Here is a 26,487-nt window from a genome sequence, read left to right on the forward strand (position 1 = left end):
CTACACAGGGAAATGTCCCCAATCACTGCCCTAGGGCATTGGGATATTTTTTTCTAGACCAGAGGAAAGGAAGCCTCCTACTGGTCCTCCAACACCACTTCCAGCAGCATCTGGTCTCCCATCCAGGGACTGACCAGGATCAACCCTGTTTATCTTCAGAAGCAAGCCAGCAATGGTATGCTGCCTTCTGGGTGATAACGGGGTGAACAGGCAGTGGCTCAGTTGGTTGTTGTCCTTGATTATCTTTTTGGCAGGTAGTTTGCCCCCGGTGATGCGTTGTGCAAACTGCACCACCCCCTGGAGAGCCCTGCGGATGTGGGCGGTGCAGTTGCCGTGCCAGGAGGTGATACAGCCGACAGGATGCTCTCAATTGTGCATCTGTAAAAGTGTGTTAGGGTTTTAGGCGACAAGAAAATTTCTTCAGCCTCCTGAGGTTGAAGAGGCGTTGTTGCGCCTTCTTAACCACACTGTCTGTGTGAGTGGACCATTTCAGTTTGTCAGTGATGTGTATGCCCAGGAACTTAAAACTTTACACCTTCTCCACTGCTGTCCAGTTGATGTGGATAAGTGGGTGCTTCCTCTGCTGTTTCCTGAAGTCCACGGTCATCTGTTTTCTTTTGTTGACGTTGAGTGAGAGGTTATTTTCCTGGTACCACACTCCCAGAGCCCTCACCTTCTCCCTGTAGGCTGTCTCGTTGTTGTTGGTAATCAAGCCTATTACTGTTGTGTCGTCTGAAAACTTGATGAATGAGTTGGAGGTGTGCTTGGCCATGCAATCATGGGTGAACAGAGAGTACAGGAGGGGGCTGAGCACGCACCCTTGTGGGGTCCCAGTGTTGAGGATCAGCAAAGTGGAGGTGTTGTGTCTTACATTCACCACCTGGGGGTGGCCCATCAGGAAGTCCAGTACCCAATTGCACAGGGCGCTGTTCAGACCCAGGGCCTCGTGCTTAATGATGAGCTTGGAGGGTACTATGGTGTTGAATGCTGAGCTATAGTCAATAAACAGCATTCTTACATAGGTATTCCTCTTGTCCAGATGGGATAGGGCAGTGTACAGTGTGGTGGTGATTGCATCGTCTGTGTACCTATTGGGGCGGTAAGTAAATTGAAGTGGGTCTAGGGTGACAGGTAGGGTGGAGGTGATATGATCTTTGACTAGTCTCTCAAAGCACTTCATGTTGACAGAAGTGAGTGCTACGGGGCAACAGCATCAGTTAAATTAAGTGGTTATGATTTATATTATAGCATCCACATATTGTATTTTGCTTGTACCAATAGGTAAAAGGTATGGTTAGTTGCTACGCACATTATTGGATTCAATAAGGAAAGCCAATTCAAAAGTTTTATTTCAGTCATGAGTCATAGCAATACTCTAATACTGATCTATTGCATTCGTGACAATAGAGCCTACTTATGAATGACGACAATACTCAGACAATGTGGTGAGTTGTGACTGTTCAGTAGGCTAGGCTGTGGGCTTTGTGGTCTGCTTTTGATTTGAGTGGCAACCATATAATAAGTGGCTGTATGCACCCTCAGCAGAGGTTATACACAGTCTGTCATATCCCCCTATAATCTTCTGGTTTATATCTGATTTAATATCTCATGGACAGACACACATAACATAGCCTAACTGGTATCGAGCAACTGAGGCAATTATGCAATATTTTAGTTCTGGGTTACAGAAATTGCATCTGGTCAGAAGAGAAGGGGTCAAAGGTCAGGTTTGGTTTGCAAGTAGGATGAACACAGAACATTACACAGGCTACAATGCAATAACAGAGACACGTAAGACAATAGTGTGATATAATTTAAATGGGCACAGTTATGATTATTATTATATGATTATGTATCTGTTATTGTACCAATGGATTTAAAGGTAGCCAGATATTGCGATAAGCAAGATACAAGACTTCGCTCTCACACAATCACACAGAGTATCTGCACATGTGCACGGGTTCGCTTCACGCTTTTGGAATGTGGTAGCTACGGGATTAAAACAGTGGAGAAGTTTAGCCTTGCTCTCCAACACTCAGTTGTTGTGGAAATTGACCCACTATGCTGTTTACTTTGAGCATCTACATTTCATATCACTGACTCTACCCTTTATACTATTTCAGTATATTCATTCATTGAGCTATCCTTTTCCAGTGATAACATCAAATGTTTGGATGGGTTGGTTTATTGTGAACATTAGGCTTCACGCACTCTCCTAATAAGGACCAGTGGTGGAAAAAGTACCCAATTGTCATACTTGAGTAAAAGTAAAGATACCGTAGTAAAAATTACTCTAGTAAAAGTGAAAGTCACCCAGTAAAATACTACTCGAGTATCAAAAGTAAATGTAATTGCTAAAATGTATTTAAGCATCAAAAGTAAAAGTATAAATAATTGCAAATATCTTATATTAGGCAAACCAGAAGGCACAATTTATTTACATATAGACAGGGGCATACTCCAACACCCAGATGTAATTTACAAACTAAGCATGTGTGTTTAGTGAGTCCACCAGATCAAAGGAAGTAGGGATGACCAGGGATGTTCTCTGTTTAGTGAGTCCACCAGATCAGAGGAAGTAGGGATGACCAGGGATGTTCTCTGTTTAGTGAGTCCACCAGATCAAAGGAAGTAGGGATGACCAGGGATGTTCTCTGTTTAGTGAGCACCAGATCAAAGGAAGTAGGGATGACCAGGGATGTTCTCTGTTTAGTGAGTCCACCAGATCAAAGGAAGTAGGGATGACCAGGGATGTTCTGTTTAGTGAGTCCGCCAGACCAGAGGCAGTAGGGATGACCAAGGATGTTCTCTTGATAAGTGTGTGAATTTAACTATTTTCCTTTCCTGCTAAGCATTCAAAATGTAATGAGTACTTTTGGGTGTCAGGGAAAATGTATGGAGGAAAATGTACATAATTTTCTTTAGGAATGTAGTGAAGTAAAAGTAAAAGTTGAAAAATATCTAAATAGTAAAGTAAAGTAACGATACCCACAAAAACGACTTAAGTAGCACTTTAAACTATTTGTATTTGCCAGCAGGGTAGTAGACCATTGGCAGAACTGCATATAAATGATGTATAAATGCAATACCTTTGTATTAAGGGTTAACACTGGAAAAGGTAAATCTAGTTTCCATTCAGCTACAGTGTGATTCGAGACCCGGGAAAAGTTACGCCTGAACATTGTGGCACATTGTGGAAAAAAAACGAAGAAAAAAAGATTACAACAGGCAAGTTTGAAAAGAAGAGAACTCCACTTAGATATTTGCCCCACAGGGTATAAAGGCATGCATATGTTGAGGTAAGTAGTGTGACACTTCGAGGCACCTTGGCAAGCAGTGAGAGAGGACCAATCAATCTCAACTCTTCCCCGCTCACCGAACGACTACCCCTGCAACAGGTACATTTTTGTGCAGTTGCCATTTATGATGTGTTTATGCATGCTAGTCTGCAGAGCATTATTTAGGAGATCAGTTAACAGCATGCTGTCAGAAACTGGAAGAATTCATGCATGAGGTTTGATAACTTTCTTACTGTTACAGTAATTTGCTCGATAGAGTCAATTTAATTTGAACTTTTTTGCGGAAAGACGTAGGGTAACATTACATTTCGATTCAATTGATGAAACAATGTTGCGTCGATGATTATGTAAATTGGAGACAAGGAAGGGAAAATACCCTACATATCCTCAAACATGGTAAATAAGGATATTTATCCTATAATAAAATAATATGATCCTTTTTTTGTATGGGAATGTTATTGCATATGTTATTGCATAGTTTCAATTCAGAGTTGATCTGCGTCACGCGCGAGTGGAACCTAATGGATTTTTATGCGTGGGTAGTTTGTGGTTTCCAATCAGGTGGTGATTTATTTATTTTTGGCGTGTCTTGGACGTTTATTTCAATGTTTGTTGAACTTCAACTTCACTAATGAAGTGTTAGATTTTTCTTGTGGTATTGGCACAATTTCCTCAAAATCACTATAAATTCGATTGCGCGATTGCGTTGTTTTTCATACAAACAAGTGCATGTTTCCTACTCCATGCCGTTAGAGACAGAGTTTAGTATTTTTGTATGGCTTATTTGAAATAATTGTCTTCTGTATGCCTTGATAATCATTCCCAGTAGTGGAATTTCAATTCGAATGCTGAAACATAATATAATAAGCCTATAACCACAGGCTAGTCGCTTAAGTATGACACAATTTCGTGGACTGTTGTGCACCTGCGTGGATTTTTTTCAATCAAATGTGCAGTTTTTGAAGTTGGGTCTTTATTCTCGGAGAGTGCCCGCGTTAGTCGTGCGCGTGTCAGCTGTTTGTTCATCCGCACCAAACCGAAATTGCTAATTCAAGGTTTCGGTCCTCGTGACCCCAAGGAGTGCACGTTTTGTTTTTTGCTCTAGCACTACACAGCTTTCAAATAATCAACTAATCATCCAGTTTTGATCGTTTTAATAATTTGTGTAGTGTTACGGCAGAAAACAACGTGCACCCGAGGAGCGAGTTTGGGAAACGCTATAATATAGGCTATGCCACGGTTCTCCAACTGGCAGCATGCAAGTTTTATTTGTCCCCACAAGTTTTCTGAGCAAAAAAAGAATATATATTTTTATTTATTTAACATTGTTGTACAAAAGACTGTAAAAACACCAGGAAATCAGATCCAAGTGATATTAATTTAAGAAATCTGTAAGAAATGTTTTTTTTGTCTATTAAAATAACATCAAATTGATCAGAAATACAGTATAGACATTTTAATGTTGTAAATGACTATTATAGGTGGAAATGGCAGATTTCTTTAATGGAATATCTACATAGGCGTACAGAGGTCCATTATCAGCAACCATCAGTCCTGTGTTCCAATGGCACGTTGTGTTAGCTAATCCAAGTTAATAATTTTAAAAGGCTAATTGATCATTAGAAAACCTTTTGCAATTATGTTAGCACAGCTGAAAACTGTTGTCCTGATTAAAAGGCAATAAAACTGTCTTTCTTTAGACTAGTTGAGTATCTGAAGCATCAGCATTTGTGGGTTCGATTACAGGCTCAATTGGCCAGAAACAAAGACTCTTCCGTCTATTCTTGTTCTGAGAGATGAAGGCTATTCCATGCGAGAAATTGCCAAGAAACTGAAGATCTCATACAATGCTGTGTACTACTCCCTTCACAGAACAGCACAAACTGTCTCTAACCATGTCACGTTCGTCATAACGAGGAGACCAAGGCGCAGCGTGATATGAATACATTCTTCTTTATAAAACGAAGAACACTAAACAAACTAACAAGACGCTATAAACAACTAGTGCTGACATGCAACTACACTTAGACAATAACCCACAAAACCAAAATGGCAACCTAAATAGGATCCCCAATCAGGGACAACGGTAAACAGCTGGGTCTGATTGGGAACCAATTCAGGCCACCATAGACTTACATATACCTAGACATACCAAAACCCCATAAAATACAAAAACCCTAGACAAGACAAAAACACACATACCACCCTTGTCACACTCTGACTTAACCAAAATAATAAAGAAAACAAAGATAACTACGGTCAGGGCGTGACAGTAACCCCCCCCAAAGGTGCGGACTCCCGGCCGCAAACCTAAACCTGTATGGGAGGGTCTGAGTGGGCATCTAACCTCGGTGGCGGCTCTGGTTCTGGACGCCGCCCCCCTTCTTTACCCTGAGTCCGCTCTTGTAGCACTGACCCGTGGATCATCGTCGGAGGCTCTGGACTGCGGATCCTCGCTGTAGGCCCTGGGCTGGGGACCCTCGCTACGTGGATCATCGCCGGATATTCTGGACTGGGGACCGTCACTGGAGACCCCGGACTGGGGACTGTCGCTGGAGACCCCGGACTGGGGACCGTCGCTGGAGACCCCGGACTGGGGACCGTCGTTTGAGGTTCTGGACTGTGGCACGTCGTTTGAGGTTCCGGTCTGTGAACTGTAGCCGGACACTCTGGACTGGGTACTGTCGCCGGACGCTCTGGACTGCCGAGGCGCACTGTAGGCCTGGTGCGTGGTGCCGGTACTGGTGGTACCAGGTAGGGGACACGCACCTCAGGGCGAGTGCGGGGAGGAGGCACAGGATACACTGGACCATGGAGACGCATTGGAGATCCAGAACATAGAGCTGGCTCAATACGTCCTGGCTGGATGTCCATTCTAGCCCGGCAAATGCGAGGAGCTGGAATATGGCGCACCGGGCTAGAATAGCGCACTGGAGACACCATGCGCATCTCTGCATAACACGGTGCCTGACCAGTTACACGCTCCAGGAGTTGGCTCAGGTCTCCGACCTGACTCATGCAATCTCCTCGTGTGCCCCCCCCCAAAAATGTTTTATTGGGGCTGCCTCACGGGCTTCCGTGCTAGCCGTGTACCTTCATATCGTCGCTGTTCCTCTATTCTCCGGTATTTCTCCTCGTAGTATCACCGTTCCGCTTTCGCTGCCTCTATCTCCTCCTTAGGACGGCGATACTCCCCCGGCTGCGTCCAGGGTCCTGCTCCATCTAATATCTCCTCCCAGGTCCATTTCCCCATTAAGCGCTGTTCCTCCTTTTCACGCTGCTTGGTCCTGGTTTGGTGGGTTATTCTGTCACGTTCATCATAACGAGGAGACCAAGGCGCAGCGTGAGATTAATACATTCTTCTTTATTAAACAAAGAACACTAAACAAACTAACAAGACGACCGTGACACTATAACCAATTAGTGCTGACATGCAACTTCACATAGACAATAACCCACAAAACCAAAATGGAAAATGGCAACCAAAATAGGATAAACAGTTGTCTCTGATTAGGAACCAATTCAGGCCACCATAGACCGACATACCAAAACAACATGAAATGCAAAAAACCCTAGACAAGACAAAAACACACATACCACCCTTGTCACACCCTGACCTAACCAAAATAATAAAGAAAACAAAGACTAAGGTCAGGGCGTGACAAACCAGAATAGAAAGAGGAGTGGGAGGTCCTGATGCACAACTGAGCAAGAGGACAAGTACATTAGAGTGTCTAGTTTGAGAAACAGATGTTACACAGAAACAATGTTCAAGGATCACAGCTAGGAATCACAGCTAGTGATTCAGTGTGATTTTATGCATGAATATTGCACATTTAAATGTACTGTTTTGTGCACTCTCCTAACTACTGCATTGTCTTGTTTGTTTTGCCTCCAGGATAGAAGATAATCAAAATAACAATAATTGATGAAGTTAACTGCAACAGTAATGCCATCCAACAAGTATTCTTCAGCCATCATGGTTGAGAGTGACAAGATGACGGCAACAGTAAGTCTTGTGGGTCTCCATTTTTATTTTATAGAGTGGCTGCAGAGCTGACTTTTCTGGACCTTTCTTCCCAACTGCTAAAGGTCCTGAAGCATGTGCTACTCGTAGAGAACAGGCTACTCTGGTGAATGGTGCTTGATTAATAGTTACATCAAAGCTGAATCAATGTCTGCAAAATCACATAATGATAGCATTGTACATAACAGAACCGAATATAATAGCAAAGCATAATGTTACTGTAAGACAAAGAAACACCTCATTTCTAATGAGATTTTAGGATGATTGTTCTCTCCTGCGTCCACAACTCAACAGCATGCCACTAGGTCCAATTTTTGCCAGATAGCACGCCTACTGGTTCACCCACTAACACTCTCACACAAAACTGGACCATGATACACTGTGACTGAAAGTTTTGGTTGGATCAGTTTTGCCCTCAGATCCCCCTTTTCTATTCAGTAGGACAATATTTCTGCCCCGTTAGTTACATTAGAAAAAAGTTACTTCCAGGCAGCCCCAGTAGCATCCTTTGCCAGTTGGGTTTTGGCCTTCACTCCTGGATTATACCATTAGTACCATGCGTATGTTTAAAAATGTTGTTATAAGGACTATCTAGATAAATCTTCATATCATTGTAATAAATGTAATAAATGACCTTCTGTGGTGTCTGTGGTAGTGTAGTGTTGGCTGTTGCTCTATCCCAGAGTGAGATAGTTCTTAACTATGATTCAGTGTGATTTATGTCTCAGAGCCCACACTAGTCTTTACGGCATCAGGGAACTCTCTCTCTCTCTCCCCATTTCTCATCTCTTCCGGTCCTGCTCTATTGCTACAGTACAATAAACCACACAGCCACCGGAACTCCCCAACACCCTACCTCAATCACCTAACCCCCTACCTCAATCACCTCACTCCCTACCTCAATCACCTCACTCCCTACCTCAATCACCTCACCTCCTACCTCAATCACCTAACCCCCTACCTCAATCACCTCACTCCCTACCTCAATCACCTAACCCCTTACCTCAATCACCTCACCCCCTACCTCAATCACCTCACCCCCTACCTCAATCACCTCACCCCCTACCTCAATCACCTCACCCCCTACCTCAATCACCTCACCCCCTACCTCAATCACCTCACCTCCTACCTCAATCACCTCACTCCCTACCTCAATCACCTAACCCCTTACCTCAATCACCTCACCCCCTACCTCAATCACCTCATCCCCTACCTCAATCACCTCACCCCCTACCTCAATCACCTCACCCCCTACCTCATTCACCTCACCTCCTACCTCAATCACCTATCCCCTACCTCAATCACCTCACTCCCTACTTCAATCACCTAACCCCTTACCTCAATCACCTCACCCCCTGCCTCAATCACCTCATCCCCTACCTCAATCACCTAACCCCCTACCTCAATCACCTCACCCCCTACCTCAATCACCTAACCCCCTACCTCAATCACCTAACCCCCTACCTCAATCACAAAAACTCCTACCTCAATCACCTAACCCCCTACCTCAATCACCTAACCCCCTACCTCAACTTTTGGTGGAAGTCGCGACAGTACCCTCCCTCCACCTGCAGCGCGCGGACACCAGCCTCGAGGACGACCCGGAGGGCGAGGCGCAGGGCGATCCAGATGGAGGCGGTGGAAATCACTCAGCAGTGGTGGATCCAAGATGTCCACCGGTACCCAGCACCTCTCCTCCGGACCGTACCCCTCCCAATCCACGAGGTACTGCAGGCCCCTCACTCGGCGTCTAGAGTCCAGGATGGAACGTACCGTGTATGCCGGGGGCCCCTCGATGTCCAGAGGGGGCGGAGGGACCTCCAGCACCTCACCTTCCTGCAGGGGAGGGCAGGGGGCAGGGCAGGCGGGGGGGCAGGTTTCGGGTCGAGAGCCAGACCCGGTCCACCGGTGCGAACACGGGGGCCTCACTGCGGTGGCGGTCAGTGCTCACCTTCTGCCGCCCACCAGCCTGTTTTAGCGATTCCTGGACGGCTCTCCAGGTCTCCTTTGAGTGCTGCACTCACTCCTCGACCGCAGGAGCCTCGGTCTGGCTCTGATGCCACGGTGCCAGGACCGGCTGGTAGCCCAACACGCACTGGAAAGGCAACAGGTTCGTGGAGGAGTGGCGGAGTGAGTTTTGGGCCACCTCCGCCCATGGGACGTACCTCACCCATTCTCCTGGCCATTCGTGGACATATTATTACAGAAACCTACCCACATCCTGGTTCACTCTCTCCACCTGCCCATTGCACTCGGGGTGAAAACCTGAGGTCAGGCTAATTGAGACCCCCAGACACTCCATGAACGCCCTCCAAACTTGGGACGTGAACTGGGGACCCCGATCAGAAACTATGTCCTCAGCCACCCCGTAGTGCCGGAAGACGTTGGTAAACGGTGCCTCCGCTGTCTGCAGGGCCATAGGGAGACCGGGCAACGGGAGGAGACGGCAGCACTTAGAAAACCGATCCACAACGACCAGGATCGTGGTGTTCCCCTGAGAGGGGGGAAGGTCGGTGAGGAAGTCCACCGACAGATGTGACCAAGGCCATTGTGGAACGGGGAGGGGCTGTAACTTCCCTCTAGGCAGGTGTCTAGGAGCCTTACTCTGAGCTCACACTGAACAGAAGGAGACATAAAACCTCACTTCCTTCGCTAAAGTTCTTCCCCCTAAGACCCCGCACCATCCTCTCAATTGCCGGATGAACCGAGGAGGGTAGCGTGTGGGCCCACTGGATCAATTTGTCATGAACACCAAACGTACTTCCAGCCCGCTGGACACTGTGGTGGCGTGGGTTCTAACCGTGACGCCCGCTCAATGTCCGCGTCCACCTTCCATACCACCGGTGCCACCAGACATGAGGCCGGAAGTATGGGAGTAGGATCGGTGGACCGCTCCTCGGTATGATAGAGACGGGACATCGCGTCGGCCTTAGTGTTAAGGGAACCTGGTCTATAAGAGATGGTGAACCGAAATCTGGTGAAAAACATGGCCCACCTTGCCTGGCGAGGATTCAGTCTCCTATCTGCCCGGATGTACTCCAAATTACGGTGGTCAGTCCAGATGAGGAAAGGGTGTTTAGCACCCTCAAGCCAATGTCTCCACACCTTCAGAGCTTTTACCACAGTCAGCAACTCCCGGTCCCCCACGTCATAGTTTCGCTCCGCCGGACTGAGCTTCCTCGGGGGAAAAAGCGCAGGGGCGAAGCTTCGGTGGCGTGCTCGAGCGCTGTGATAGCACGGCTCCAACCCCAGCCTCGGTCGCGTCCACCTCCACCATGAATGCCAAAGAGGGGTCCGGATGCGCCAATACAGGAGCATCGGTAAACAGCGCCTTCAGAAGACTAAACGCTCTGCCCGCATCCGCAGACCACCACAAACGCACCACCCCCCCCCCCCTTCAGCAGTGAGGTAATGGGAGCAGCCACCTGGCCAAAACTCCGGATAAACCTCCGGTAGTAATTGGCAAACCCTAGAACCGCTGCACCTCCTTTACCGTGGTCTAAGTCGGCCAATTACGCATGGCTGCAACGCGGTCACACTCCATCACCACCCCAGATGTGGAAATGCGATACCCCAGGAAAGAAACGGCTTGTTTGGAGAACACACATTTCTCAGCCTTGATGTACAGGTCATGCTCCAACAGTCGCCCAAGTACCCTGCGCACCAGAGACACATCAAATCAAATCAAATCAAATGTATTTATATAGCCCTTTGTACATCAGCTGATATCTCAAAGTGCTGTACAGAAACCCAGCCTAAAACCCCAAACAGCAAGCAATGCAGGTGTAGAAGCGCGGGGCGCGTGTGGCGGAATAAATCAGAATGTCATCGATATAACCCACCACACCCTGCCGATGCAGTTCCCTGAGAATCTCGTCTATGAAAGATTGACAAGGTTCTCATAATGGCCAGATGTGGTACTAAACGCAGTCTTCCACTCATCTCCCTCCTGGATACGCACCAAGTTATACGTGCTCCTGAGATCCACTTTAGTGAAAAAGCGTGCTCCGTGAAATGATTCCACCGCCGTAGCGATGAGAGGTAGCGGGTAACTAAACCCCACTGTGATGGAATTTAGACCTCTATAATCAATGCAGACACAGATCTTCCTCCTTCTTCACAAAAAATAAACTCGAGGAGATGGGTGACGTGGAGGGCCGAATGTACCCCTGTCCCAGAGATTCAGTGACATATGTCTCCATAGCCACTGCATTCTCCTATGACAGCGGGTACACGTGACTCCTAGGAAGTGCTGCGTTTACCTGGAGGTTTATCGCACAATCCCCTCGTCGATGAGGTGGTAATTGGGTCACCTTTTTACAGAAAGTGATAGCCAAATCAGCATATTCTGAGGGAATGTGCAGTGAAAACCTGGTCTGGACGCCGCCGTCGTTGCACAGATGGAAACTCCTATGCACCAATCTGAACACTCCTCTGACCACCCCTTTAGAGCCCCCTGTTTCCATGAAATCTGAGGATTGTGAATAGCCACCCAGGGAACCCCAGCACCACTGGAAACACAGGAGAATCAATGAGGAAGAGACTAATCCGCTCCTTATGGACCCCCCTGCGTTACCATGTCCAGTGGAACCGTGGCCTCCCTGACCAGCCCTGACCCTAACGGTTCACTATCTAGAGAGTGCACAGGGAAGGGTTGGCCTAACTGCACCAACGGAATCCCTAACCTATGAGCGAACACCAACGGAATTCCTAACCTATGAGCAAACACCAACGGAATCCCTAACCTATGAGCGAACCCTTGGTCCATAAAACTCCCAGCTGCACCTGAATCGACTAGTGCCCTATTCTGGGAAGAGGGGGAAAACTCAGGAAAAGAGATTAGTACAAACATATGACCAACAGGGAGCTCTGGGTGAGTCTGGTGCTGACTCACCTGGGGTGTCCGAGCAGTGCTCTGCCTGCCCTCTCGACTCCCAGACGAGCTCCTCAAGCACCGATCGGCAGTGTGGCCTCTCCAACCACAATTGGTGCAGGAGGAGATTCCTCCTCCGGTTACCCTAGATGCAGCACCCCCTAACTCCATGGGTGTTGGAGCGGGAGTGCTGTGGGGAAGAACAAACAGGACCCGCTCTGGACGCCCGCGAACACTAAGCAGGTTGTCCAGCTGTATTTACATGTCAATTAGTTTGTCTAGTGTGAGGGTGGCGTCCCGACAAGCTAGCTCCCTGCGGACGTCCTCCAGGATGCTACACCAGTAGTGATCAATCAGGGCCATGACGTTCCACCCGCTCCAGCGGCAAGGTTATGAAACTCCAGCGCAAAGTCTTGCGCGCTCCTCGTCTCCTGCCTAAGGTGGAACGGCCATTCACCCGCCGCTCGACTCTCTGGTGGGTGGTCGAACACAGCCACGAATCGGCGGATGAACTCAGGGTAGTGGTCCCTCGCTGAGTCTGGACCCTCCCAGACCGCATTGGCCCACTCCAGGGCTCTGCCCGTCAGGCAGGAGATGAGGACGCTCACACTCTCCTCTCCAGAGGGAGTCGGGCGAACGGTAGCCAGGTAAAGCTCTAGCTGGAGCAAGAATCCCTTGCACCCGGCAGCCGTTCCATCGTACTCCCTCGGGGGCGCGAGCCGATGAGCGCTGGGTCCGGACGCCACCGGAGAAGTTGGTAGCGCAGGCTGAAGAGGAGCTGGAGACGAAGTAGGGAGGCCGCTCCTCTCCCATCTGTCCATTCTCTCCATCTGATCCATCGCCATCCCGATCCGGTGTAGGATGGCTGTGTGATGGAGGACACGCTCTTCCATGGATAGGAGAGGGGGTGCAGCTGCTCCTGCTGACTCCATGGCTTTCGGTGCGGGCTTCTGTCACGGATAGCTGGGAGTGGTGGGTGTGGAGTCAGGCGCAGAGAGCAATGCTTCCAATGCATACGTTTATTAAGCTGGGTCTAGCCAACAAACAGGCAAAATGACCAATAAACAGGTATGTCCCCAAAACCAGGGAAAATAACAGACAGCAAAATACGTAAGCAAAACAATCTCACCACTGACAGTGAGAATAAGCACAAAAGCAGACGGGCCCTAGAAGTTTAAATAGGCCATAATTAACAACAAATAAGTAACAGGTGAAAACAATCAGGACAGAACTAACAGAAAAGAAAAAAGAATCGGTGGCGGCTAGTAGACCATTGACGACGACCACCGAGCGCCGCCCGAACAGGGAGAGGTGCCACCTTCGGTGGAAGTCGTGACAGTCTTGGCCTTTTTTAATTTGTTTAGAGAAAAACAAGAAATGGAGATATATATAATGAATCATCTGAACCTCGTAAAAAAAATTGAGATATTACTTTTAGGCCATATTGCCCAGCCCTACAGCCATATATGCATTATTTAATCAATTATACAATCAATTTGACTTTGTTTTTACAAAACAACATAGTGGTAATAATTTATTTGAATGGTAAATCTCTGTTGATAAACTAGGTAAATTAAGATTTAGCCTAGGTCTATTCACAATACAGGTGAATTCATATGATTCAATAGGAGAGTGTGCATGCATTCAGTTATTGAGGGGCAGCAGGTAGCCTAGTGGTTAGCGCGTTGGGTCAGGAACCGAAAGGTTGCTAGATTGAATCCCCAAGCTGACAAGGTAAAAATGTGTCGTTCTGCCCCTGAACAAGGCAGTTAACCCACTTTTCCTAGGCTGTCATTGTAAATAAGAATTTGTTCTTAACTGACTATCCTAGTTAAATAAATGTTCAATTAAAAAAATAATTGAGCTTGTTTAAACTGATTTCATGAGGCTACAGATGACAAACAGTACCTCCAATTTAAGACTTATTTTATTGGCAACTGCTAGGAGAACATATTATTTTATTGTATAACATTTGCATAGAAGAAGCGATCTCTTCTTTTATAAAAGTCTATGCTGTCTCTTAGAAAGTTATGACATCATTCACATGGCTGTGGAATCTGACATTGTGGCCATGGAATCTAGTGGAAACCAGACGGGAGGCGAGGGAGATGAAGAAGTGAATTACCTTTTGTTGGCAAGGGAGACAAAGTCAATTAATAATGTTTTTGGTGACAATCAGCTTTGAAATCAGCATATTTTGCGTTATGTTTGCATATTATCACAAACAAAGTACTAGAGTAGTGAATTCATCTGCAAACTAGGAAGGAAATTTAGCCTTCAATTAAAGCTGAAAGATGCCGGCATTGTCTTGCATTGTAAAAGTGTTCTAGCCTGTAAGGACATTGTTTTGCGAACAGTAATGAACAGTGTCAACATTTCTACATATGGTGTTGCGTTATTGAGGGGCGGCAGGGTAGCCTAGTGGATAGAGCGTTGGACTAGTAACCGGAAGGTTGCAAGTTCAAATCCCTGAGCTGACAAGGTACAAATCTATTGTCTGCCCCTGAACAGGCAGTTAACCCACTGTTCCTAGGCTGTCATTGAAAATAAGAATTTGTTTTTAACTGACTTGCCTAGTTAAATAAAGGTAAACAATTCAATTGTGTTAATTTCTGTGCAGCATGAGTAGGGAGGTAACAATGCAGCCCAGACAGCTCTAACAATGAATGAGGAAGTAGAGCAGGTACTTTGCTTCACTCCGCTGATAGACAGACTCAATGCCGAGAAACACATTTGACAGAAGTACTGAACGTATTTTTATTTTATTAGAAAAGTACAGTAGTTTCGGTATATCTTGGAACACTAGTGTACAGTGACACCCTGGGAAATGCTTTATGGGTTTCTACATGCTTTTACAATAGTTTTTTTAATCATTCCTGGGTCTTCCTGGCAAACTGGTTCTCAACTATGTGAATCTGTGATCCCAGATAAGAATAATATTGTTCTATAGAAAGCAGTTAAAGCACAGACATGGTATTCACAGGTGTATAGTTTATGTAGTTCCCCTTTAGGGTTTTCTGTCACGCTGTTATCTTGGTGTCTTTGTGCCAAGCCAGGGATGAGAGTAACTGACATCAGCTAAGCACATTTACATGGCTAGCCAGTGCCTCATGTTGTAAATGTGTCTGGAAGGTGTGTGTGCTATACTGTAGGTCAGGTATGGGTCCATTGAAAGGGAGTATCTCTCTCCAACTGAGTCCATTCCTTCCTAACCTCTCCTTTGTTTCCCGTATCTGTGTCCAACCCAGAAAGCAGATCAAGAGCTGAGGTGTCAGGGAGGCAGAGATACTGAAAGGGCTCCTAGCCACCTGGTCTGAGCCCCAGCTTTTAGTTTCCACTCATACTTTGTTCTCCTTTTACAAAAGCAGGAGCTGTGGCAGAGCCTTGTCTGGGCCCCTTCAGCTTGGGCTGGGGGGGTGAAGATGTACTTTGTCAGGGAATATTTATTTTGAGGACGTTTGAGTGGGCAGAAACAGACGGATGGACGGACAGACAGATTAACCAAAGGTCTTGCTCTTTTAATCTGTCAACACACTTTTAATCAATCCACACGTGCATTGTCTTATGTCAGACACGGTTTTCATAGCCGTCTGCCCTGAGATGTTGCCTGAGCCTCTCCTAGCCAGATGTGGGGCTGAGAGGGAAGGAGGGGTGAAAGGGTGCAGACAGGAGGGTAGGGAGGGGCAATGGGGTAGCAGATGAAGTGTTGACAGGTGTAGAGGGGTTTCCTGGTCTGGAAAAAGGCGTCTCTCTCAGGTCTAATCTCACTAATGAGAGAAACTCTGGCGCTGACCTAGCTGTCTCTCTCTCACTCGCTCTCTCTCACCCTCACTCTGTCTCCTCTCTTTCTCTGTCTGTCTCTGTCTGTCTCTCTCTCTCCCTCTCTCTCTCTCTCTCTCTCTCTCTCTCTCTCTCTCTCTCACCCTCACTCTGTCTCCTCTCTTTCTTTCTCTGTCTGTCTGTCTCTCTCTCTCGCACTCTCTCTCATTCTCACCCTCACTCTGTCTCTCTCTCTTTCCCCCTCTCTAGTTCTCTCTCTCCACCTTTGCCCCTGTGGCCTTAATAATCCCTTTATCCACGGTGCATTGAGTGCTTTGGGGTCTATAACTGTACTGTGTCGTGCTCTACTATGTTATACTGTGCTGTGCGGCCCAGGTTGGCTTAGGTGTGATTTGAGCTGACACGGTTGGAGGTGCGTGAGAAAGAATCTCACTGCCCGAGTGCTGCCTGTGAGAGAGGGGTTATTATTTCTTTGTATAGCGTTTGTATTGCAGTGCTGGTTTCCTAGAGTGAGAGAGTGCACAGTGTGTGGTATGTCATTGAACTATGCTCAGCTCTATTGTGCAGCTGTGCTAGCCTGGGTTGGCTTGTGTCTTCCCCTGTGCCTGCTGGTTGGCTGTGTTAGCTTTGTTAGCTTTGGCAAGTGACTGTGCCACTGGAGGACAGCTATGGTGGTAAGGGAACCGTGACTCAGACTGGCATTCCAGAGGAAGATTCCTGATATCCCACAACCCCATGCATTGTTCCCAAGGCCAAGGGCTTACGCTTCCTCAGGAGGAAGCCTGCCAATGGGGTGAAGGCCCTTAACTCTCTCACCCCCAACTCCCTGGCTGTCTCCCCCTCAGGGAGTTCTACCTCTCTCACCCTCTTCCGGCCTCAGCCCGGTGTTCAGCCTAAAGATGATGGATAGATGCTTTAACTCTGTATCTCTCTATGTTGTTATATTTTTTTTGTGGTCTTGTTTTATTTTGGTGTGTGTGTGTGTGTTCCTATAGCTACCTCTGCATCTATTTCACAGCTGGAACTAACATTCTTCTCTTTTACCTTTAATCAAGTCAGCAGATCCCCATCACTCTCACTGAAAAATGATTGCAATCAGCTTATTTTTTTGGCTCTTTTTTTGGCTCCTAACAGCTGAGAACTGCTACTGGTATGCACAAAAACAGTCAACAACTTCGGGAGTACAGAGCCCTAGAAATCGGAACGTACCATTTACAGAGGGGGATTTACAGTTCCTTCAGAAAGTATGCATACCCATTGATAGAGATGAAATGGTAGGAACATTTCATATCGCGATTGTAGTGACCAAAATGATTACGGTTATCAGTATTATTGCGGTATTGTTAAAATGTGCTGGAAATGTTCAAAAAGTACTGATACACATACTGAAATCATTTCATCAAGTTTTATATTGAAAAACAACCAACTAAAGTTTCCCTAGTGCAGGTTTAAATGAACACAACCTTAAGTAAGCTAATAAAATAAACAAACAACAATTAGCAGCACTATGTACTTTTTGTGTGCATAAAAATGTAAATAATAACATTAACATTAAAGATGGCACAATGTAATTAATTATTTTCTTGCCTTTTTACCTGACTTACAGTTGAAGTCGGAAGTTTACATACATTTAGGTTGGAGTCATTAAAACTCGTTTTTCAACCACTCCACAAATGTCTTGTTAACAAACTATAGTTTTGGCAAGAGGGTTAGGACATCTACTTTGTGCATGACACAAGTCATTTTTCCAACAATTGTTTACAGAGAGATTATTTCACTTATAATTCACTGTATCACAATTCCAGTGGGTCAGAAGTTTACATACACTAAGTTGACTGTGTCTTTAAACAGCTTGGAAAATTCCAGAAAATGATGTCATGGCTTTAGAAGCTTCTGATAGGCTAATTAACATCATTTGAGTCAATTGGAGGTGTACCTGTGGATGTATTTCAAGGCCTACCTTCAAACTCAGTGCCTCTTTGCTTGACATCATTGGAAAATCAGAAGACATCAGCCAGGGCCTAAAAAAAAAAAACTGTAGACCTCCACAAGTGTGGTTCATCCTTGGGAGCAATTTCCAAACGCCAGAAGGTACCACGTTCATCTGTACAAACAATAGTACACAAATATAAACCACAAGGGACCACGCAGCCGTCATACCGCTCAGGAAGGAGACGCATTCTGTCTCCTAGAGATGAACGAACTTTGGTGTGAAAAGTGCAAATCAATCCCAGAACAACAGCAAAGGACATTGTGAAGATGCTGGAGGAAACAGTACAAAAGTATCTATATCCACAGTAAACCGGGTCCTATATCGACATAACCTGAAAGGCCGCTCAGCAAGGAAAAAGCCACGGCTCCAAAACCGCCATAAAAAAGCCAGACTACGGTTTGCAACTGCACATGGTGACAAAGATTGTACTTTTTGGAGAAATGTCCTCTGGTCTGATGAAACAAAAATAGAACTGTTTGGCCATAATGACCATCTTTATGTTTGGAGGAAAAGGGGAGGCTTGCAAGCCGAAGAACACCATCCCAAGCGTGAAGCACGGGGGTGGCAGCATCATGTTGTGTGGGTGCTTTGCTGCAGGAGGGACTGGTGCACTTCACAAAATAGATGGCATCATGAGATAGGAAAATTATGTAGCTATATTGAAGCAACATCACAAGACATGAGTAAGGAAATTAAGGCTTGGTCGGAAATGGCAATGACAATGACCCCAAGCATACTTCCAAAGTTGTGGCAAAATGGCATAAGGACAACAAAGTCAAGGTTTTGGAGTGGACATCACAAAGCCCAGACCTCAATCCCATAGAACATTTGAGGGCAGAACTGAAAAGGCGTGTGCGAGCAAGGAGATCTACAAACCTGATTCAGTTACACCAGCTCTGTCCAGAGGAATAGGCCAAAATTCACCCAACTTATTGTGGGACGCTTGTGAAAGGCTATTCGAAACGTTTGACCCAAGTTAAACAATTTAAAGCACTGCTACCAAATACTAATTGAGTGTATGCATACTTCTGACCCACTGATAATGTGATGAAAGAAATAAAGGTTAAATAAGTCATTCTCTACTATTATTCTGACATTTCACATTCTTAAAATAAAGTGGTGATCCTAAATTACCTAAGACAGGGGATGTTTACTAGGATTAAATGTCAGGAATTGTGAAAAACTGAGTTTAAATCTAGTTAGCTAAGTTGTGTGTAAACTTCCGACTTCAACTTTACATATCTTAGATCACCTTTTGCAAAACATTTAATGCAAAAGTTATCAGTGAATACACATTCAGTGTTAAGTGTTTTGTTCCCAGAATATTAACACATTGTTTTCATCAGAAGATAAAGGTGTGCAATTGTGTTCATTGTTTCAGGCAATCAGTAAATACTACTGCATGAAATTCTAAATCATTCCGTCAGTGTCATAACATGTCATACCATGTACATGGTTCCCCAACTGGCTGCCCGCATGCCGAATTTGCAAAACATTTTCGCTGATGAATTGTGATGATACAGATGAATGAATCCTGAACACGATGTGCTTGTTTTTTATTTTAGGTTTTACAGGAATAGTATTTGATTTGATGTGTTTGAAATTGTTGTGTGAAAAATGCATAAAGGGAGAGTAATTGCCCATAATTCTTCACCTTTGCATAGTTGTACTTTTAGTAGTATTTATTAGGATCCCTAGTAGCTGTTGGCAAGGCAGCACCTACTCTTCCTGGGGTCCAAACAGGGGTAGACATTTGTATCATCATTAGTGACTGCAAAGAAAATGTATTGATCACCTGGGATTTTTTAAACACAGACTAACTTTGCGTCTGCTTGGACTCCAGATAAATATGGTTACGTTAATATTTTTGCTGGCAGTCGTGTTGTTTTGATGAATGTATTTGCAATTTTGACAACTTGGAAAACACATTTGAGTTTGAGTTTATTTTTATTTTTACAGGGACAGTGCACATTAATCAACATTTCAGTAAAAGTGCCGGTTTTAGCCAACCGGCTAATTTTCAACCGCAGTCCCTGGGCAGGTTATTAAAAACAATTACAATATAAACAATAGCAACATAGAACAAGCAAGACATAGCAACATAGGACAAGCAAGACATAGCATACAGACAGAGCAACATAGGACAAGCAAGACATAGCAACATAGGGCAAGCAAGACATAGCAACATAGGGCAAGCAAGACATAGCAACATAGGGCAAGCAAGACATAGCATACAGACAGAGCAACATAGGACAAGCAAGACATAGCATACAGACAGAGCAACATAGGACAAGCAAGACATAGCATACAGACATAGCAACATAGGACAAGCAAGACATAGCAACATAGGACAAGCAAGACATAGCATACAGACAGAGCAACATAGGACAAGCAAGACATAGCATACAGACAGAGCAACATAGGACAAGCAAGACATAGCATACAGACAGAGCAACATAGGACAAGCAAGACATAGCATACAGACATAGCAACATAGGACAAGCAAGACATAGCATACAGACAGAGCAACATAGGACAAGCAAGACATAGCATACAGACAGAGCAACATAGGACAAGCAAGACATAGCATACAGACATAGCAACATAGGACAAGCAAGACATAGCATACAGACAGAGCAACATAGGACAAGCAAGACATAGCATACAGACAGAGCAACATAGGACAAAAAGCAGCAAGACAAAATTCATAAAAGCAACAAAGTGTTTCCACACCTCACAAGCTAAAGACAACATGGAGAGCGGCAACACACAGCTAGGGACCATGTTCACAAATCTGATTGACCTTTAGCCATGTCTTCAAGCATTTTGTGAAAGTGTGATATGTGGTGCAGTTATGTGTGTCTGATGGCAGTGTATTCCAGACATGGGAAGCTCTCACAGAGAATGCAGATTTACTAAAGGTGCTTTTCCTTAGGGGAACTATACAGTCACTTCTCATGGCAGACCTTGTGGATCTGCTGCCATATGTCTGGGTTTTCTGTTTAACAAAAATATTGAGTGGAGGGGGAGCCAGGCCATTGAGGATCTTGAATACAAGACATGCGTCGGTGTATTGCACAAGATTTTCCCAACTCAAGAGCTCATGCTTTCTAAGGATGTGACAATGATGATGGCTATTGGGCTTCCTATCAAGCACTTTGAGAGCCTGTTTGTAGACAGACTGAATAGGTTTTAATGTTGTACAGCAAGCTTGGGCCCAACTAGTCAAGCAGTATGTTAAGTGGGGGAGTATCATAGATTTGAAGTACAGTTTTGCTACCTCTGTAGTCAAACAATTTCGTATAAATCGGAAATTAGCTAGGTTGAATTTGGTTATTTGAATGACCTTTTTCACATGCTTTTTAAAAGAGAGGTTGGAATCAAGTATGATGCCAAGGTACTTAAAATCGGATACCACCTGGAGCTTCTCCCCTGACACATAGACATCTGGCTCAGTAGCATCTGTTGCCCTCTTTGTGAAGAACATGCAAACAGTTTTTTTCACATTGAGATGCAAACACGAGTCACTGAGCCACTTTGTAACCTGGACCATTACAGTAGTGAGTTCTTGTGCAGCTTGTTGTTTGCTCTTTGCATGCACATATATCACTGTATCATCTGCATACATTTGAACTTCAGACCCAGTACAGACAGAAGGCAGATCATTAATGTACAGGCTGAACAGGAGGGGCCCCAGTATTGACCCTTGGGGCACGCCCACATCATAGCTACGAGTGGGCGACAGCTCATTGCTCACTCTGACACACTGAGTTCTGCCTTCAAGGTATGATTTCATCCATCTCAAGGCATCAGGGGAAAAGTTGAACTTGGACAATTTTGTGATGAGAATCTCATGGTTAACAGTATCAAAAGCCTTCCTTAGGTCCAGAAACACAGCCCCAACAGCACCCCCTTTGTCCATCTTGGACTTCACATTTTCCAGAAGAAAGCAGTTGGCCGTTTCTGTGGAGTGTTTCGCTCTGAAGCCAAACTGCATGGAGTGTAATGTGAAGGGGCTGTTGTTGAGGTGGGCAATCAGTTGTTCTGCTACACACTTTTCAACAACCTTTGACACCACAGGTAATATACTAATGGGCCTGTAGTTACTCACGTTAGCAGGGTCGCCTGATTTAAAGATGGCCGTTATTATGGCCGACTTCCATACCCTTGGAAACACACCGAGACCAATAGATGTGTTGGTGACCTTAGTAATGGGGCCAATGAGTGACTCTTTGTAGTTTTTAAGAAAGGTAGAGTCCATCCCAAACACATATTTGGCTTTAGAGTTCTTTAGTGAGCTAATCACCTTGTTCACCTTTGACTCAGAAACCTCCCTTATGATGAAGACAGGTTGAGTGTCATTCACTAGCACTGAGCCCAAGAAACAAGTGGAGGGGTTCTGTGTCAGTACCCTGACAGAGTCAATAAAGTAGGAATTGAAGGCTATTGCTATTTCGACTGCATCCTGTGTTAGATTGTTATTCACCATGATTTCTAGTCTATTTGCAGTGTTACTATGGTCTTTCCCTGTTAACTTTTTTAGATTCTCCCATATCAATTTAGCATTTCCCTTTGCTTCACCAATTATGTTAATAAAAAAGTTTGCCTTGGCCTGTCTGATTTATTTCATCACCTTATTTCTCAACATGGTAAACCTACGTCTCATGCTCTAATTTAGATTTTAGGGCTATTTTTAGAGCATAATCATGTTCTTTCATCAATTTCCAGATTTCTCCATTTAGCCAAGGAAGAGTGCTCTTTTGGCCAGGTTTGGATTTGATTTTCTTTAGGAAGCCATTTATTGTAGTCTGGATTGTGGATAGAAAAACCTGACTATCAGCTTCCACGTCTGTATAGGACAAGAGATCATTCCAGTTTATTCCCTTAATTGCTTTTTCAAAATTATTTAATTCACTCTTATTCACTCTTATTCACATGTACTGTCTTGCAAAAAAACACAGAGTGGATTGTTTTGAAAATTGACAACATTGTTCCAAAAATGCTTGTACGTGATTGAGAAAAACTGTAGTGTTGTCTTAGTGGCAGAATTAGCAAAGAGGACGCTGGGTCATGTGATTTATAGACCCACAATGCTATTGAAGCCACGGCGAGAGAGACCGCCTAATTTTTCGTCACTCCTTTACTGGCTGTCTCTCTAGATTAAAGGGTGTAATTCAAGGGGAAGAGATTAGTGCTGAAGTGGGACACAGGCACCACAGCTGAGTCATTCAAATCTAGCAGTCCATACACGTTTGATTCTTGCCACGAGACTGACACCATTTCTGAATCTGCATAATTTCTTACATACTGTACATACACCAATCATGCACAGTGAAAGCACATATGCACACTTAGATAGGATATTACTGCCCTTAGCTTGACTTGCTAATATGCAAGTTTTCTGATGAATGCTCAGAGCTTTTTTGATGACAATTGTTGTTGTGTGATGTTATGTTAAGTGAATAGGCTCTATTTGTTAGGTGGGGTGGTTTGTGATGGAAGCTGACTGGTCTATAGGTAGTTGGCTGCTGTTTGGGGTGGTTTGTGATGGAAGCTGACTGGTCTATAGGTAGTTGGCTGCTGTTTGGGGTGGTTTGTGATGGAAGCTGACTGGTCTATAGGTAGTTGGCTGCTGTTTGGGGTGGTTTGTGATGGAAGCTGACTGGTCTATAGGTAGTTGGCTGCTGTTTGGGGTGGTTTGTGATGGAAGCTGACTGGTCTATAGGTAGTTGGCTGCTGTTTGGGGTGGTTTGTTTGGACTGTTTTGCTGTTTTTTTTAACTGAGTTGATAGCACATCTTCTGTCGTCCCCAGGCTGAGGTGAACGGGGACATTCCTGCAGCCGAGGGACCATCAGAGAACGACAGTGGCGCAGAGATGACCAATGAGAACAGCCCGCTGACCGCTGCTGAGCCGCCCTCCCCCTTCAGCCCCAAGCAGAACGGAGACGCTGCCTCACCTGCAGGTCAGGAACACATACAACACTGATAATAGCAAACATGCATGGCAGCAAGACTGGAAAGGGACATTTAAAATATTTTAAGCTCTCTAGTTGATTTACAGTAGAGCTAAGTGATGAACAGAAATGTAGGCTATTTTACTGTTTTTAAACAACTACTGTAATTGACCTGACATCACGTACAGTGGGGCAAAAAAGTATTTAGTCAGCCACCAATTGTGCAAGTTCTCCCACTTAAAAAGATGAGAGAGGCCTGTAATTTTCATCATAGGTACACTTCAACTATGACAGACAAAATGAGAAAAAAAATCCAGAAAATCACATTGTAGGATTTTTTATGAATTTATTTGTAAATTAATCAGATAGTATAGTAATTCGACCATGAAGGCCTGACTCAAGCAGTCTCCTCTGAACAGTTAATGTTGAGATGTTTCTGTTACTTGAACTCTGTGAAGAATTTATTTGGGCTGCAATTTCTGAGGCTGGTAACTCTAATGAACTTATCCTCTGCAGTAGAGGTAACTCTGGGTCTTCCTTTCCTGTGGTGGTCCTCATGAGAGCCAGTTTCATCATAGTGCTTGATGGCTTTTGCAACTGCACTTGAAGAAACTTTCAAAGTTCTTGACATTTCCTGCATTGACTGACCTTTATGTCTTAAGTAATGATGGACTGTGGTTTCTCTTTGCTTATTTGAGCAGTTCTTGCCATAATATGGACTTTTTCTTTTACCAAATAGGGCTATCTTCTGTCTACCAACCCTACCTTGTCACAACACAACTGATTAAAAAATATATATATTTCACCTTTATTTAACCAGGTAGGCTAGTTGAGAACAAGTTCTCATTTGCAACTGCGACCTGGCCAAGATAAAGCAAAGCAGTGCGACACAAACAACAACACAGAGTTACACATGGAATAAACAAGCGTACAGTCAATAACACAATAGAAAAAAAGAAAGTCTATATACAGTGTGTGCAAATGGTTGGCTCAAACTCATGAACCTTTTCACATGTGAGTTCCAAATATCTCTAACGGTCGCCCCAGTGTGAGTTTTTTTATGCACGTGATGTCAGAATTCACTCACTGTTCCAAAATATGATTATTACGCAACAGGACAGTTAACATGCGCTTCCTGCTAATTATCTATAGGCTATGTTTGAACTTGTCAATTTCAAATTATTTTCGAACAAGTTATATTTTCTAACAACAGTTTGAATTGAGGTGTGTCCTGCCTCCTCATTAATTCACACAGAAGTAGTCCATTTCAACATTGCGGGCAATTTATGTTTGAGGCTTTACTGAGCCAGATAAACTTCTCTCTTCCAGGAGAACCCACCGTACTTCAGTCATGTTTGTGCAGATCAAGTATGAGTATATTTGCAGTCTTGCAAGAATTTGAATGTTTTCTTGCTGGCGCTCGCTTTGCCTACCTTGTTGTTTTCCTTACACATAATAACTTTGGACATGTGTTCGTTCCTATCAAAGTCATTTCCTTATTTTCTGTATATCGTGTTGTCGTTTCTACTGTAGCCGCATGCAGTATGTACAGTTGAAGTATGAAGTTTACATACACTTAGGTTGGAGTCATTAAAACTCAGTTTTCAACCACTCCACAAATGTCTTGTTAACAAATTATAGTTTTGGCAAGTCAGTTAGGACATCTACTTTGTGCATGACATAAGTCATTTTTCCAACAATTGTTTACAGACAGATTATTTCACTGCATCACAATTCCAGTGGGTCAGAAGTTTACATACACTAAGTTGACTGTGCCTTTAAACAGCTTGGAAAGTTCCAGAAAATGATGTCATGGCTTTAGAAGCTTCTAATAGGCTAATTGACATAATTTGAGTCAATTGGAGGTGTACCTGGGGATGTGTTTCAAGGCAAGTATAAACACCATGGGACCACGCAGCCGTCATACCACCAAGGAAGGAGACGCGTTCTGTCTCCTCGAGATGAACGTACTTTGGTGCAAAAAGGGCAAATCAATCCCAGAACAACAGCAAAGGACATTGTGAAGATGCTGGAGGAAACCAGTACAAAAGTATATATCCACAGTAAACCAGGTCTTATGTCGACATAACCTGAAAGGGCGCTCAGCAAGGAAGAGGCCACTGCTCCAAAACCTCCATAGAAAAGCCAGACTACGGTTTGCAACTGGACAAAGATCATACTTTTTTGGAGAAATGTCCTCTGGTCTGACGACAAAAAAATAGAACTGTTTGGCCATAATAACCATCATTATGTTTGGAGGAAAAATGGGGAGCTTCAAAGCCGAAGAACACCATCCCAACTGTGAAGCACTGTCATGATCGTCGTAATGGGGAGACCAAAGCGCAGCGTGATTAGAAAACATTATTTTATTGAAGGAAGAACACGAAGAACAGTTAAACAAAAACAACGAAACGAACGTGCCGCTATGACCAACGAGTGCAGACACGGGCAACTTCACATAGACAATAACCCATGAACCACAATACAAAACAGGCTACCTAAATATGGTTCCCAATCAGAGACAACGACAAACACCTGCCCCTGATTGAGAACCATATCA

At 44.6% G+C, this 26,487-nt stretch overlaps 1 protein-coding gene across 3 annotated transcripts in view; it reads left to right on the plus strand.

The window, feature by feature from the left end:
* The first annotated feature begins 3,159 nt into the window (after positions 1–3,159).
* LOC109869717 (DNA (cytosine-5)-methyltransferase 3B-like) overlaps positions 3,160–26,487 on the plus strand; it is a 59,662-nt gene continuing 36,334 nt past the window's right edge. For 2 of the 3 annotated variants that reach the window (XM_031804065.1, XM_031804067.1), the window contains exons 1-3: positions 3,160–3,398; positions 7,198–7,308; positions 23,786–23,936. In XM_031804065.1, coding sequence (XP_031659925.1) covers positions 7,228–7,308; positions 23,786–23,936 — 232 coding nt within the window. In that variant the 5' untranslated portion in view covers positions 3,160–3,398; positions 7,198–7,227. The other variant, XM_031804066.1, reaches the window with a different exon arrangement.

Source organism: Oncorhynchus kisutch, linkage group LG24 (genome assembly GCF_002021735.2).
Source record: "Oncorhynchus kisutch isolate 150728-3 linkage group LG24, Okis_V2, whole genome shotgun sequence".
In the NCBI taxonomy this organism is placed as follows: domain Eukaryota; kingdom Metazoa; phylum Chordata; class Actinopteri; order Salmoniformes; family Salmonidae; genus Oncorhynchus; species Oncorhynchus kisutch.